The sequence below is a fragment of the Phalangium opilio genome, unplaced genomic scaffold, assembly GCF_054372755.1.
Source record: "Phalangium opilio isolate 3A_F unplaced genomic scaffold, DU_Popi_V2 ptg000105l_1, whole genome shotgun sequence".
NCBI lineage: Eukaryota > Metazoa > Arthropoda > Arachnida > Opiliones > Phalangiidae > Phalangium > Phalangium opilio.
Genome location: NW_028324207.1, coordinates 10,171,853 through 10,188,108, shown reverse-complemented (window position 1 = coordinate 10,188,108; position 16,256 = coordinate 10,171,853). Strand labels below are relative to the sequence as shown.

At 37.5% G+C, this 16,256-nt stretch overlaps 1 protein-coding gene across 2 annotated transcripts; it reads left to right on the top strand.

The window, feature by feature from the left end:
• The first annotated feature begins 3,133 nt into the window (after window positions 1-3,133).
• yata (N-terminal kinase-like protein yata) lies at window positions 3,134-15,548 on the top strand. Of its 2 annotated transcripts, none has more exons than XM_089851575.1 (15): window positions 3,134-3,381; window positions 3,481-3,603; window positions 3,671-3,727; window positions 3,795-3,875; window positions 3,946-4,071; window positions 5,779-6,075; window positions 6,964-7,281; window positions 8,476-8,583; window positions 9,878-9,991; window positions 10,071-10,163; window positions 11,318-11,645; window positions 12,836-12,964; window positions 13,065-13,225; window positions 14,337-14,604; window positions 15,263-15,548. In XM_089851575.1, exons 2-15 carry the CDS (start codon window positions 3,493-3,495, stop codon window positions 15,409-15,411), a joined length of 2,340 nt encoding a protein of 779 aa, XP_089707701.1. In that variant the 5' UTR covers window positions 3,134-3,381; window positions 3,481-3,492; the 3' UTR covers window positions 15,412-15,548. The 2 variants fall into 2 exon arrangements, with proteins under 2 accessions (XP_089707701.1, XP_089707702.1); XM_089851576.1 differs by having other exon boundaries at window positions 3,148-3,263.
• The last annotated feature ends 708 nt before the right edge of the window (window positions 15,549-16,256 follow it).

The window sequence follows — 16,256 nt, the reverse complement described above, 5'->3', positions numbered from 1 at the left end:
TACTTCTGAACTTGAATCTTTGGGGTCGGATACTTCTGAACTTGAATCTTTGGGGTCGGATACTTCTGAACTTGAATCTTTGGGGTCGGATACTTCTGAACTTGAACTTGTATCTTTGTGGTCGGATACTTCTGAACTTGTATCTTTGGGGTCGGATACTTCTGAACTTGTATCTTTGGGGTCGGATACTTCTGAACTTGTATCTTTGGGGTCGGATACTTCTGAACTTGTATCTTTGGGGTCGGATACTTCTGAACTTGTATCTTTGGGGTCGGATACTTCTGAACTTGTATCTTTGGGGTCGGATACTTCTGAACTTGTATCTTTGGGGTCGGATACTTCTGAACTTGTATCTTTGGGGTCGGATACTTCTGAACTTGTATCTTTGGGGTCGGATACTTCTGAACTTGTATCTTTGAGCTAACATTGTGTTAAATGAGCGTTACGCGTTTGATCATTTTAGCATTGCTAAAGGTAATTCGAGGGGATAATCACCATAACTAAACTTTCGCTTTCAAACGTTTCTGGGCATAAATATCTGTTCTTCGATTCGCCGGAATATTAGAATTACAGCGTAAGTAAGTTTATACGGTTATAATTTTATCACTGTTTAGAGTAGGGCATCGAGGGGCTATTAACTCTGATTTTATGCACGGTAAATCATTTAAGCATTGTAAAAGATAGCGCTATTCACTCATTAGGGTAAGTTATAGAGGGGTTATCCACTCATTAGGGTAGGGTATAGAGGGGCTATTCACTCGTACGATGTGGCTACTATTACGAGCCCTTGGGCCGTCTTGTTATCTCTAAAATGTCGGGGTGATGTGGGGTACCTCTTAATCTGTGGGGTCGGATACTTATGAATTTGTATGTTTGGGGTTTTTATATTTATTTTCTTTTTATTTATGTGCTAATTAAATAGATAACGATTTTCCCCGTTTCGTTCTCGTTCGGTAGTTATCGCCATCTATGTTATGATTTGGCGGTTAATTCAAATGTGGGTTTAGATAGAGCTAACATAGTGTTAAATGAGCGTAATGCGTTTGATCATTTTAGCATTGCTAAAGGTAATTCGAGGGGATAATCACTAAAATGGGTAATCACTATAATGAACTTGTATCTTTGGGGTCGGATACTTCTGAACTTGAATCTTTGGGGTCGGATACTTCTGAACTTGAATCTTTGGGGTCGGATACTTCTGAACTTGTATCTTTGGGGTCGGATACTTCTGAACTTGTATCTTTGGGGTCGGATACTTCTGAACTTGTATCTTTGGGGTCGGATACTTCTGAACTTGTATCTTTGGGGTCGGATACTTCTGAACTTGTATCTTTGGGGTCGGATACTTCTGAACTTGTATCTTTGGGGTCGGATACTTCTGAACTTGTATCTTTGGGGTCGGATACTTCTGAACTTGTATCTTTGGGGTCGGATACTTCTGAACTTGTATCTTTGGGGTCGGATACTTCTGAACTTGTATCTTTGGGGTCGGATACTTCTGAACTTGTATCTTTGGGGTCGTATACTTCTGAACTTGTATCTTTGGGGTCGGATACTTCTGAACTTGTATCTTTGGGGTCGGATACTTCTGAACTTTTATCTTTGGGGTCGGATACTTCTGAACTTGTATCTTTGGGGTCGGATACTTCTGAACTTGTATCTTTGGGGTATGGGTTTAGATAGAGCTAACATAGTGTTAAATGAGCGTTACGCGTTTGATCCTTTTAGCATTGCTAAAGGTAATTCGAGGGGATAAACACTATAACTAAACTTTCGCTTTCAAACGTTTCTGGGCATAAATATCTGTTCTTCGATTCGCCGGAATATTAGAATTACAGCGTAAGTAAGTTTATACGGTTATAATTTTATCACTGTTTAGAGTAGGGCATCGAGGGGCTATTAACTCTGATTTTATGCACGGTAAATCATTTAAGCATTGTAAAAGATAGCGCTATTCACTCATTAGAGTAAGTTATAGAGGGGTTATCCACTCATTAGGGTAGGGTATAGAGGGGCTATTCACTCGTACGATGTGGCTACTATTACGAGCCCTTGGGCCGTCTTGTTATTAACAAAATTCTCGTGGCACGCTATAGGGAGAGGGCAAACCCATTCTTGCCACGTCATAGGCTTATATCTCTTACCTCGATTCCATCCCCCTAACGGGGGAATTTCAGTATCGCGAAACGCTCCCCTAAGTAGAGGTATAAAATGACGTCGGATGTTCTTTCCCTCCCTGACAAACGCCCTCTCCCTATATGTCTCGCGCCACGATTGTCACGTCGTGGGCAAATTTCATCAAATCTCGTGATAAATTTCATTCGACACGGAACGTGCCGCGAGAATTTTGTTAATAAAAAGGCAAGGAGGTCCTTATTTAAAATTATCCTTAAAATCTGAACCTAATTTGAATTTTAAAATCATTCGGAAGTATTTCCTGAATGTTTCACTATGCAGACTGGTCTTGTAATTAGTAGAAGAATAGATAAAAAATCACTTGATTTTCTACTTCACCCTCCCTTTAAACGGGCTTCTATAGGTCGAGCGGCTAGCGTCGTGATGCGCGTGATCGAGTGGGCTATGGCTGAATTAAGCCATACGGGAATGATCAGTCTGGGAAATAAGGATATTTTTAAACTAGTCCTTGGGACCAGTGACCCCCCTAGGGTCCGAAATTATAAACTGGTCTCCGGAGTAGTCCCAGCCTTTGTTCTCCTATAGATTTGTAATTAATAAACTGGTCCTGAGGACCATTAACCCCCCACATCTTGAATTTAAAAACTAGTCCAAGCAATTAATAAACTGGTTTTGAACCAGAGGAAATGTGCTATTTCCCAAACTGTGCTGCATAAGGCCGGAAATAAGAAAAAATGTTTATAGGACAAGTGTCCAGTGGTACCCCCTGTGACTGGAAAATTTATAAGACATTGTCCACTGGAGTGCGCAAAAATTGCGTCGCGTCTTCATAGTCAAGCTGTCAAAACGTCGGAGAAAATTACTGGTCAACTGTCCAGTGACCCCCTTAGTTTTTAAAAATATTATGGGACATTTTAAAATTTTATTGAACAGTGTCCAGTGTCGTGTGCTTATTTCCGGCCCTGCATACGGCTGCTAGTCACGTGGTATGTAAAAACCAATATGGCGGAGCTCTTGGAAGTTGGAGGTGTTTAAACGAAGCGCTCAAACATACTTCGTTAAATATTTATTTTCCTAATTAACAGTTCCAAAATTAATCGTGACAAGTATTCGAATTTATACAAAAGGTATCTATAAACAATTTAAAACAGTTTTACAACCGTGGGTTCTTTAATACAAGCAGAACTGGCGAGTTAATTACGGCAGTTTCGTGCACTAAGCCTTTGTCTAGATAAGTTTCTCCAGGTAAATTTGTTTCTCGGAATCGGAAACACCTGATTGTCAAATCATTAAGTTCCACGTTTCAAAAACAATTAAAATAATATACTTTTACTTTAAAATTAGGTTTAGTTAAAAATGTGGTCGCTATTTTCACGAGATCCTTTAAAAGATTTCGCTTACGATATAGAGGATAATGTTCTGTGCACGACTAAATCGTCTTGGGAACTTCACAACGGGACCAAAAAGGTATTTTAAATTTTAATTATAGTTAAATTATACAGAATTGGCTGTAATTTAAGCTTTAATTTATTAGCAAACGCTTGAAAAAGTATCAGTTTTTGTTTGTGAAGGAAGCCCAAACGATAGCAAAGTAAGTTTATTTATTATTAACGATGTCCGAAGCACGTTATCGATGATTTTGGCAACCACTTTCTTAGATAATTAGCGCCAAAGCAGCGATTAAGAGGCTAAAAACGCTGAGACATCCCAATATTCTCAGATACGTTGATAGTTTAGAGGTAAATTTTATTTAGTTAAATAGTTAAATTAAAAATTAAGTTTGGTTTTAATGTTGTTTCGTTATTTTAGACGGAAAAAGTGGTTTATTTAGTAACGGAGTATGTTACTCCCCTTAATGGTTACTTTGAATCTAATTCTAATTATACTGATGAACAAAGAACCTTTGCAATATCTTGGGGACTTCATCAGATCTCTGTAAGTAGTTTAATTTTAATTTGTTCAAAATTAAAGTAATTAATGCATCAAGTGTGTTAAAATAGTGATTAATTATTTTAATGAGGAAATAATTAATTTGTTCTAGTACAAAACGTCCTTGTCCAATAGTTTTGAAACAGAAAGTCCATTTTTTCCTCTAAAATCCTGTAGAAATTAAATTTTTTCCTATGAAATCCTATAGGAATTATATTTTTCCTATGAAATCCTATAGGAATTATATTTTTCCTATAGAATACTTTAGAAATTATATTTTTCCTATAGAATACTGTAGAAATTATTATAATTTTCCAATAAAATCCTATGCAAATTATTTTTTTCCTATAAAATCCTATTTAAATTACATTTTTCCTATAAAATCCTATGCAAATTATTTTTTTCCTATAAAATCCTATTTAAATTATATTTTTCCTATAAAATCCTATGCAAATTATTTTTTTCCTATAAAATACTATGCAAATTATTTTTTTCCTATAAAATACTATTTAAATTATATTTTTCCTATAAAATCCTATGCAAATTATTTTTTTCCTATAAAATACTATTTAAATTATATTTTTCCTATAAAATCATCTTGAATTTATATTTTTCCTATAAAATCCTGTAGAAATTATATTTTTCCTATAAAATCATCTAGATATTATATTTTTCCCATACATTCTATGCGAATTATAGTTTTCCTAGAAAATTCTGTGCAAATTATATTTTCCTATAAAATCTTGTGCAAATCATGTTTTTCCTATAAAATCCTATACAAATCATATATTTCCTATCAAATCCTATGCAAATTATGTTTTTCCTATCAAAACCTATGCAAATTATGTTTTTCCTATCAAAACCTATGCAAATTATATTTTTCCTATCAAAACCTATGCAAATTATATTTTTCCTATAAAATTCCATGCGAATTATATTTTTCCTATAAAATTCCATGCGAATTATATTTTTCCTATAAAATTCCATGCGAATTATATTTTTCCTATAAAATTCCATGCGAATTATATTTTTCCTATAAAATTCCATGCGAATTATATTTTTCCTATAAAATTCCATGCGAATTATATTTTTCCTATAAAATCATCTTGAAATTATATTTTTCCTATAAAATCCTGTAAAAAATTATATTTTCCTATAAAGTCCTGTAGAAATTATATTTTTCCTGTAAAATCCTGTAGAAATTATACTTTTCCAACAAAATCTTGCAGAAATTATATTTTTCCCTATAAATCCTGCAGAAATTATATTTTTCCCTATAAATCCTGTAGAAATTATAGTTTTCCTATAAGATTCTATGCAAATTACATTTTTCCTATAAGATTCTATGCAAATTACATTTTTCCTATAAAATCCTGTGCTAATCCTATTTTTCCCATAAAATCCTGTACAAATCCTATTCTTCACATAAAATCCTGTACAAATCCTATTCTTCACATAAAACCTTATACAAATAACATTTTTCCTATAAAATCCTATACAAATCATGGTTTTCCTATAAAATCCTATACAAATCATATTTTTCCTATAAAATCCTATACAAATCATGGTTTTCCTATAAAGTCCTATACAAATCACATTTTTCCTATAAAATCCTATACAAATCATGGTTTTCCTATAAAATCCTATACAAATCATGGTTTTCCTATAAAATCCTATTGAAATATTTTTTTTTTTTTTTCAATTCTTTTTCAGAAAGGGTTGTGGTTCTTAATTAACGATTGCAATCTACTTCACAACTACGTTTGTCTGGATTCCGTCTTTGTCAGTCGTTCGGGGGAGTGGCAGTTGGGCGGAATGGAATATGTTAGCCCCGCCTCGGAAACGCCCCCTTTTAGACCGAGTTCCTTAGACGTGTATCGAGTGCCAGAATACGGAACAAATAGTAGCGGACAAAAGTGGTCTTATGATAGTTGGGGTCTTGGTTGCTTGGTTTGGGAGATTTTCAATGGACCTTTGTCGAGTCCGGCTTCCTTGAAAACCTTAGGGAAAGTAAGTATGTTTCGTTTTCCTTTGGGATTTGTCACGGGGGTTTGGGAAAACTCGTGGAAAAGTCGCGGAGTTTGGGATTTAGGCAGAAAATCAGTAAAATATCTTTGAAAGGTTAGCTTTATACCAAGGCCTAATATTCGCAAATACCGAGGCCTAATGTTCGCGAATATCGAGGCCTAATATTCGCAAATGCCGAGGAATAATGTTCGCGAATACCGAGCAGTAATTTTCGCGAATACCGAGGAATAATGTTCGCGAATACCGAGGAATAATGTTCGCGAATAACGAGGAATAATGTTCGCTAATAACGAGGAATACTATTCGCGAATACCGAGGAATACTGTTCGCGAATGCCGAGGAATACTATTCGCGAATACCGAGGAATACTATTCGCGAATACCGAGGCCTAATATTCGCGAATACCGAGGAATAATGTTCGCGAATAGCGAGGAATACTATTCGCGAATACCGAGGAATAATGTTCGCGAATAGCGAGCAATAATGCTCGCGAATACCGAGGAATAATATTCGCGAATACTGAGGAATAATGTCCGCGAATACCGAGGAATAATATCCGCGAATACCGAGGAATAATATCCGCGAATACGGAAGAATAATGTTCGCGTATACCAAGGTTTAATATCCGCGAATACCGAGGAATAATGTTCGCGAATACCAAGGCCTATTATCCTCGAATACCGAGGCCTAATGTTCGCGAATACTAAGGCGTAATAGATCTGCCTCTAACAACAACTAAAACTTAGGCTCCACACATTTAAATAAGGTTCTTATTGTTTATGCTAATTTAATTAGCTTAAAACGTTAATTAAAATAGATTTTTTAAAGCAATTCATGACAACCCACTTAATAATTGAAATATTATTATAGATTCCACAATCATTAAGTCCCTTTTATTGCGAACTTGTGGCCGCGAATCCCGCTAAACGACTGAGTCCCGGTGACTTCATTGCCAAGTGCAAAACGGGGCCGAATGGTTACATGAAGAATCGTTTTGTGGATTCCATGTTATTCCTGGAAGAGATTCAAGTGAAAGACAGCAACGAAGTGGCCCAATTCTTTTCCGGCATCAGCACTCTCCTCGATTCCTTCCCCAATGACGTTTGCAAGTACAAAATACTCCCCCAATTAATCAACGCTTTCGAGTTTGGCAACGCCGGATCTTCAATCCTTAATCCAATCTTCAAAGTAAGAAATATTTTTCATAATTGGTAATTGGATTAAATCGATATTAATCTCGTTTAATTTAAATCGATATTAATCGCGATCCATTTAAATCGATATTAATCGCGATCCATTTAGATCGATATTAATCGCGATCCATTTAGATCGATATTAATCGCGATCCATTTAAATCGATATTAATCGCGATCCATTTAAATCGATATTAATCGCGATCTATTTAAATCGATATTAATCGCGATCTATTTAAATCGATATTAATCGCGATCCATTTAAATCGATATTAATCGCGATCCATTTAGATCGATATTAATCGCGATCCATTTAGATCGATATTAATCGCGATCCATTTAAATCGATATTAATCGCGATCCATTTAAATCGATATTAATCGCGATCTATTTAAATCGATATTAATCGCGATCTATTTAAATCGATATTAATCGCGATCCATTTAAATCGATATTAATCGCGATCCATTTAAATCGATATTAATCGCGATCTATTTAAATCGATATTAATCGCGATCCATTTAAATCGATATTAATCGCGATCCATTTAAATCGATATTAATCGCGATCCATTTAAATCGATATTAATCGCGATCCATTTAAATCGATATTAATCGCGATCCATTTAAATCGATATTAATCGCGATCCATTTAAATCGATATTAATCGCGATCCATTTAAATCGATATTAATCGCGATCTATTTAAATCGATATTAATCGCGATCCATTTAAATCGATATTAATCGCGATCCATTTAAATCGATATTAATCGCGATCCATTTAAATCGATATTAATCGCGATCCATTTAAATCGATATTAATCGCGATTAATTTAACTCGATATTAATCGCGATTAATTTAACTCGATATTAATCGCGATTAATTTAACTCGATATTAATCGCGATTAATTTAAATCGATATTAATCGCGACTAATTTAAATCGATATTAATCGCGATTAATTTAACTCGATATTAATCGCGATTAATTTAAATCGATATTAATCGCGACTAATTTAAATCGATATTAATCGCGACTAATTTAAATCGATATTAATCGCGACTAATTTAAATCGATATTAATCGCGACTAATTTAAATCGATATTAATCGCGATTGATGCGAACCGACATCTATCATTATTTTGCCAATGAAGGTTCTTGGAACTAATGTAGTGTTTAATTTCTGTAGATTGGTAAACTTTTAGAAAGTGACGAATATCAAAAGAAAATAGTGCCTTGTATCGTTAAATTGTTCAGTTCCAAAGATCGTTCGACCAGAGCCAAATTGTTACAACAGGTACGTTCTATTTGAGCTTTATTTGAATTGAGTAAGGCGTTCGAGGCTCGAGTCCCATTTGCTCCATTTCACTCGAGTTCCATTATAAAATGTGATTGGGGTTAATTTTACATACTAGGAAATATTTGAGGAAGTTTATCATTATTAGTTAATTAGTAGGCCTAACTGCTTGCGGGTACTCGAGTACCGGGATAAAATGCTCGCGGGTACTCTATTATCAGGATTAACTGCTCGCGGGTACTCTAGTATCGGGATTAAATGGTCGCGAGTACTCGAGTATTGGGATTAAATGGTCGCGAGTACTCGAGTATTGGGATTAAATGGTCGCGAGTACTCGAGTATTGGGATTAAATGGTCGCGAGTACTCGAGTATCGGGATTAAATGGTCGCGAGTACTCTAGTATCGGGATTAAATGGTCGCGGGTACTCTAGTACCGGGATTAACTGCTCGCGAGTACTCTAGTATCGGGATTAACAGCTCGCGAGTACTCTAGTATCGGGATTAACCGCCCGCGAGTACTCTAGTATCGGGATTAACCGCTCGCGAGTACTCTAGTATCGGGATTAACCGCTCGCGAGTACTCTAGTATCGGGATTAACAGCTCGCGAGTACTCTAGTATTGGGATTAACCGCTCGCGAGTACTCTAGTATCGGGATTAACCGCTCGCGAGTACTCTAGTATCGGGATTAACAGCTCGCGAGTACTCTAGTATCGGGATTAACCGCCCGCGAGTACTCTAAAAGTGGTATTCTTAATTAGTCGCGGGCACTCTAAAAGTGGTATTCTTAAATAGTCGCGGGCACTCTAAAAGTGGTATTCTTAAATAGTCGCGGGCACTCTAAAAGTGGTATTCTTAAATAGTCGCGGGTACTCTAAAAGTGGTATTCTTAAATAGTCGCGGGTACTCTAATATTGATACTCTTTAAATAGTAGCGGGTACTCGAATATTAGTACTCTTTAAATAGTCGCGGGCACTCTAAAAGTGGTATTCTTAAATAGTCGCGGGTACTCTAATATTGATACTCTTAAATAGCATCGGGTACTCGAATATTAGTACTCTTAAATAGTAGCGGGTACTCGAATATTAGTACTCTTTAAATATAGTAGCGGGTACTTGAATATTAGTACTCTTAAATAGCCGCGGGTACTCGACTCCTCGTGTAATAGAAATTTCTATAAAAGGCCCTAAATTTCGCTACTGAACTTCGAGTACTCTTAATACTCTTGATACTCGTAGTATTAAAAATCATTGAACTACTGTGACTTCTTATTAAGTCATTGTCTTATGGTAGATGGAATTATTTATCCAACATTGCGAACCTCCGTTAGTTAACGATCAAATATTTCCGCAAGTGGTTCAAGGTTTCTTAGACACGAATCCCGTTATTAGGGAAGAGACAGTCAAAGTAAGACCACGCCCCTATTTTAATAGCAATTAATTAAATCATTAAATGGGTAATTTAAATTAATTTAATCCAATTAAAGTGTATGCTCCATATGGCGCCTAAATTAAATTACAATAATTTAAACGAGGAAGTCATGAAACATTTCTCAAGGTTGCAAGTCAAAGATGATCAGGTAAGGCAATCTTCGTTTGATTATAAGTCGCCTTTAACAAACTGGCGTTTTAGTTACTTTAAAGATTGTAACTTAGTGCGTGTAGGCCTAATACTTTTAAACATTGTAATGGATTGGATAATTCGGAATTTTAAAAAATGGGGTCTCGTGAATAGAAATGGATAAGTCGGGGGTTTATATTTTATGTAAATAGTCTTGGATATGTGAGGATGGTCTTGGATAAGTCCGGATTTTAGGGTTTTTTGGGTAAATGGTCTTGGATAAGTCGGGGTTTTAAGGTTTTTTGGGTAAATGGTCTTGGATAAGTCAGGGTTTTTTGGGTAAATGGTCTTGGATAAGTCGGGGTTTTAGGGTTTCTAGTAAATGGTCTTGGATAAGTCGGGGTTTCAGTAAATGGTCTTAGATAAGTCGGGGTTTTAGTAAATGGTCTTAGATAAGTCGGGGTTTTAGTAAATGGTCTTGGATAAGTCGGGGTTTTAGGGTTTTTAGTAAATGGTCTTGGATAAGTCGGGGTTTTAGGGTTTTTTGGGTAAATGGTCTTAGATAAGTCGGGGTTTTAGGGTTTTTTGGGTAAATGGTCTTGGATAAGTCGGGGTTTAAGGGATTTTTGGGTAAATGGTCTTGGATAAGTCGGGGTTTTAGGGTTTTTAGTAAATGGTCTTGTATAAGTCGAGGTTTTAGGGCTTTTAGTAAATGGTCTTGGATAAGTCGGGGTTTTAGGGTTTTTACTAAATGGTCTTGGATAAGTCGGGGTTTTTTGGGTAAATGGTCTTGGATAAGTCGCGGGTTTTAGGGTTTTTTGGGTAAGTGGTCTAGGATAAGTCGGGGTTTTAGAGTTTTTAGTAAATGGTGGTCTTGGATAAGTCGCGGTTTTAGGGTTTTTAGTAAATGGTCATGGATAAGTCGGGGTTTTAGGGTTTTTAGTAAATGGTCTTGGATAAGTCGGGGTTTTAGGGTTTTTAGTAAATGGTCTTGGATAAGCCGGGGTTTTAGGATTTTTAGTAAATGGTAATGGATAAGTCGGGGTTTTAGGGTTTTTAGTAAATGGTCTTGGATAAGCCATTTATTTTTTAGTAAAAGATCTTGGATAAATTTCAAAATGCTACAATTCGTAATTGGAGCACTATTTTTCTGGTGTCCCCTGTTGACCATAGGGCGGTATTAGAACAAACGTGACAGTTTGTCTGGGTAAGATCTGCTGTTACTTGCATCCGTCGGTGCGTCAAAAAGTCTTGATCACGGCCTTCGCTCGAGCCATGCGAGACCCCTTCCCCCCTTCCAGGATCGCCGCTCTCGTGGCCTTCTCTTCCACTCAAAGCTTCTTCACCGTTCAAGATTGGGCCAAGAAGATTCTCCCCGCTCTTTGCCACGCCATGGTTGACCCTGAGAAATCAGTCCGAGATCAGGCCTTTCGAGTCAGCAAAGTTTTTCTCAGTAAACTCGAAAAGGTTTCCGAAGATCCCTCGTTGATCGAAGAAATGGGTTAGTCGTTGTTTTTATTTTAGTTGTGATTAATGATTTAATAGATAGATGGCGCCAAGTAATTAATTTAACAGGGTTCGTACAAGCCTGGAAAACAGGGGAAACTCAGGGAAATTTCGAAATTTTAGTAAAAATTCAGGGAAATCAGGGAAATTTCCAAGGGTTCATACAAACCTGGAAAACAGGGAAATAAATAGATGACAAAAACCACAGGAAAAGTTCAGGGAAATTTCGAATTTTTACTAGTAAAATTCAGGAAAATCAGGGGAATTTGCGTCAAACAGGGGCCGAGTAATTAAGCAAATTGTTCGTGAACATCCCCTCCATCGGATTAACATTGCACTAAACTTTGGAGGCTCATAACTCTGGTTATATTAGAGATACAGGGATGTCCTTTGAGTATGTTACAGTCCAATTTGCCCCCCATCCAACCATACTAAAAGCTTGGAGCTACGACAAACAGGGGCCGAGTAATTAAGCAAAATGTTCGTGAACATAGCCTCCATAGGATAAACATTACACCCAACTTTGGAGGCTCATAACTCTGGTTCTACTAGAGATATGGGGACGTTCTTTGAATATGTTATAGCCCTACTTGCCCCCACCCAACCATACTAAAAACGTAGGGCTACGACAAACAGGGGCGGAGTAATTAAGCAAAATGTTCATAAACATCACTTCCTCCATACGATTAACATTACACCCAATTTTGGAGGCTCATAACTCTGGTACTACTAGAGATACGGGGATGTCCTTTGAGTACGTTATAGTCCAATTTATCCCCCATCCAACCATACTAAAAACTTAGGGCTACGACAAACAGATGCCGAGTAATTAAGCAAAATGTTCGTGAACATACACTCCATAGGATTAACATTACACCCAACTTTGGAGGCTCATAACTCTGGTTCTACTAGAGATACAGGGATGTCCTTTGAGTATGTTGTAGTCCTATTTGCCCCTTTTCTTCCTTCGTTAACATTTGCTCCATAGAATACTCCATATACGGGAAAAACCTGGAAAACTCAGGGAAGTATATAGGGAAAAAACCTCAGGAAAAAATTGTTTTCCAAAAATTGTATGAACCCTTTCACTAATAACGGAATAATCAATCACTCATATAACTTGAAATAAAAATGATTAATTTTAAACGCACGCTTAATTGGATTTGGAATTATTTATTTGATCAGAGGCGAACGTTAACTCTGCAAGCGGGGGCAGCGCTTCGTCCATCGCTTCTAGTTTAGCGGGATGGGCAGTTACCAATTTAACCAATAAATTTTACAAGAATTCCAAAGCGAAAACCTCACCTGAGAAAGGTATAAATACACTTGAACCCTCTGAAAGGGTTTCTTGCTCTCAACTGTTATGATCACATTTTTGTTTTTTAATTTTTTTACTTTTTCGCAACACATAAAGAGGATGGCAAAAGTATTGCTAATACTTCTTCGGCGATGTTGGCAGACAGCAATAACAAGACCGCGTCAATCAGCAAGGACCTTTCTTCCTTATCTGTTAGCAATCCTAGTCCATCTTCTCCTGTTGATGAGAATCAGTGGAACGATGCTGATTGGACAGAGGTAAGCTTGAAATACGAAATTATTTATTAATTTATGTTATAAGTTTTAGAGTAATATTAATTCCGCTGTTAACGCGGCCGGGTCTAAATGAAATTTTATTAATAATGGCAACCCCTACTTTTAATTGTTTTAAGATATATACGAAAATAACATGGGGTGCTATTAGTCTATTTATTCTCTAATTGAAATTATATGGAGTAATGGCAGCCCCTACCTTTAACCGTTTTAGATCTATAGGAAAATAACACGAGGTGCTATTAGTAATATTTATTCTTTAATTAAAACTATATGGATTGATTTGAGGTGGAATTCATAAACGTCGGACGCAACGCAATTTAGTACAGGCAAAGGCAGGGCGTCGTGCGCAAACTTCCGCCTTTTGCGCACGACGCCATGCTTTTGCCTGTACTAAATTGTGTTGCGTCTGAAGTTTATGAATTCCACCTTTAGTGTCCAAGTATTCAGTATCATCAGGAATGTATGGAGGGGCTGGAATGGCTAAGGGGGCTCTCGTTGTAGTGTAGCTCCTCCCCCTACGCCTGTTTAGCTGTCTACGTCTACTGAAGGCGAGAAATGTCATGACTCGTTAAAAAGGCATGGCAGAAGTGACCTTTTAGATTTTTTAAAGTTAAATGCGCTGATTAGCCGCCGTTCACGTTCATATTCGATTCTCTCAGCCTAGGCAGAGGACCAAGGGTAGAGGGTGGAGAATTATAGCAATCACGTTTTTTTGGCAGCCAATGAATGAATGAAAATAATTTAAGTGGTAAATACGATTTTTACGTCAGGGTATGACGTCACTAGCGTAAATTAAGCCACGTCAGATGTTTCAACGATCATTTCACGCCGATTAGGATTTGACCTCAGCCATTCCAACCCCTCCATGCATTCCTGGTATCGTTGTTTTTAAAACCATTAGGGGATATGAAACCCTGAAATGATATCCCTGGAAGTGTTTTGAGCTAGTGCTACCACATCTTAAAGTTGGAGTTAATAAAGCCGATCTTAGACCCTGGTTTTAGGTATCCTTGGATAGAGGACAGTTGGGGCACGGCCCACTTGTACTCGTAAAACTCACCATGAAGTTTTATTCGCTTTTTTCTTTGAACAGGATTCCTCCTTAAGGATGGAAGATGAATCAAATGAATTGGGGGATACGGGTGGTCTAGGAGGAGGTTGGGACGCGGGAGATGATTGGACCGACTTTGACCTTCCCTCCGAAACTCAGAGTCCTTCTTCAGTTTCGTCGAAAGTGGAGTCACCGTCAGGCAGCAATTACGGTTCGTCTACTTCCGGAATGAGTCAGCAAATAAAAAAATTATGCCAAACTGCCCAATTTAGACATCAGGGGAATGAAACGTGGGAGGATCCATTTAATGGTGAGAAATTTTGGTTTTTGTGTCTTTTTCAAGACGATATTTATCGTCTGCTATGGGAAGCTTGGGACGACTTGTTTTTGTACTGTAGGCATTTAGCGCCCTCTAGGGTTTTGGGATGGGTTCTATTGTCCGCAACCACGAAATTTCTCGTGACGTCATACCCTTCTATCTCTTACTTCTGTTTTGGTTTTTGGCGGCCATATTGGAAGTAGTCAGCTCAGGCCTTACAATCATAAGTTTACAAGACATGTTCCATCCATATGTATGCGTTACTATGTAGCGCCTTTGACAGCAGCGCCTCACCAGGCGTCGCTAAACGAGTATCTATGACCTACGTCACTTCATGTAGGCATTTACCGCCCTCTAGGGTTGTGGGATGGCTTCTATTGTCCGCAACCACGAAATTTCTCGTGACGTCATACCCTCCTATCTCTTACTTCTGTTTTGGTTTTTGGCGACCATATTGGAAGTAGTCAGCTCAGGCATTACAACAATGGAATGTTCCATCCATATGTATGCATTACTAAGCCTTTGACAGCAGCGCCTCACCAGGCGTCGCTAAACGAGTATCTATGACCTACGTCACTTCATGACAAACTTATGGCCAACATATCTTATGAACTTATGATAATGCCTTTAATTTTACGTCACGTGTTAGTTGTAGTGGCGATTGAAAAGAAGCAAGAACGCGAGAAACGGCTAGAGGCGAAGCGATTGGAGAATCAGAAGAAACTGGAGGAACGCAAAGCGGCGCGACAAGTGACTAATCTTAAAGGACCACTTAAATTAGGAGCCAAGAAAATGTGATAAATATAATTAATTATTTCATCGCGTTTATTATATTTTTCAATCAGATAGGTCATGTAATTATTATTAATAATATGTTAATTATTATTCAATGAAGAACGATCTTATATTGGTCTCGCTTTTTTATTCAATCTTAATTGTCTGTCTGGTATCAATTTATTTTCGAATATTTTAAAGCATAGCGCGTCTCCGTGAACTCCGGGTTTGGCTTGGCAAAGGCTAGTGGGCGGGATTTATAAGTGCACTTATAAACCCCGCCCACAAATGCCTCTAGCTTCGCCAAGCCAAAACTGGAGTTCGTAAGGAACGTCAACTTGTAGGGGATCCACTGGAGACGCGCTATGCTTTAAGAAGGAACTTGACGCAACCATGAGTAATGACATAGAGAATTTAGAAGGGGAGTGGAAGGCCCCCCCTTTGACTTTATTAAACGTGATGACGCCCAAACAAGATGTCGCGTTGAGCTTTTTGGGGTAGGCGAGTTTCCGGTCACATGTTCTAAAATCTCTCTGTTACCAACGCATCATACCGGAAATCGACCTGCCTAGATAACATTTAGCAGACGACGTTGCGCTACATTCCAAACCACCCCTTCCACTCCCCTTCTAAATTCTCTCTGGTAATGATAGCTTCATTATCATGGAACAAATTTCAAATTAAAATTCACTGTGACATCACGAGAAACTATAAAATTGAACGTGACGTCACGAGAAACTGAAAAATTGAACGTGAGGTCACGAGAAACTATGAAATTGAGCGTGACGTCACGAGAAGCTGAAAAGTTGAACGTGAGGTCACGAGAAACTATGAAATTGAGCGTGACGTCACGAGAAGCTGAAAAGTTG

Bases quoted from the DNA above. Each gene is read 5' to 3' on its own strand.
- yata (XM_089851575.1), top strand. From the start codon at position 3,493: ATGTGGTCGCTATTTTCACGAGATCCTTTAAAAGATTTCGCTTACGAT. The intron at 3,876-3,945 runs GTAAATTTTATT...TCGTTATTTTAG, and splicing joins GATACGTTGATAGTTTAGAG to ACGGAAAAAGTGGTTTATTT. The intron at 10,164-11,317 runs GTAAGGCAATCT...TGTTGACCATAG, and splicing joins TGCAAGTCAAAGATGATCAG to GGCGGTATTAGAACAAACGT.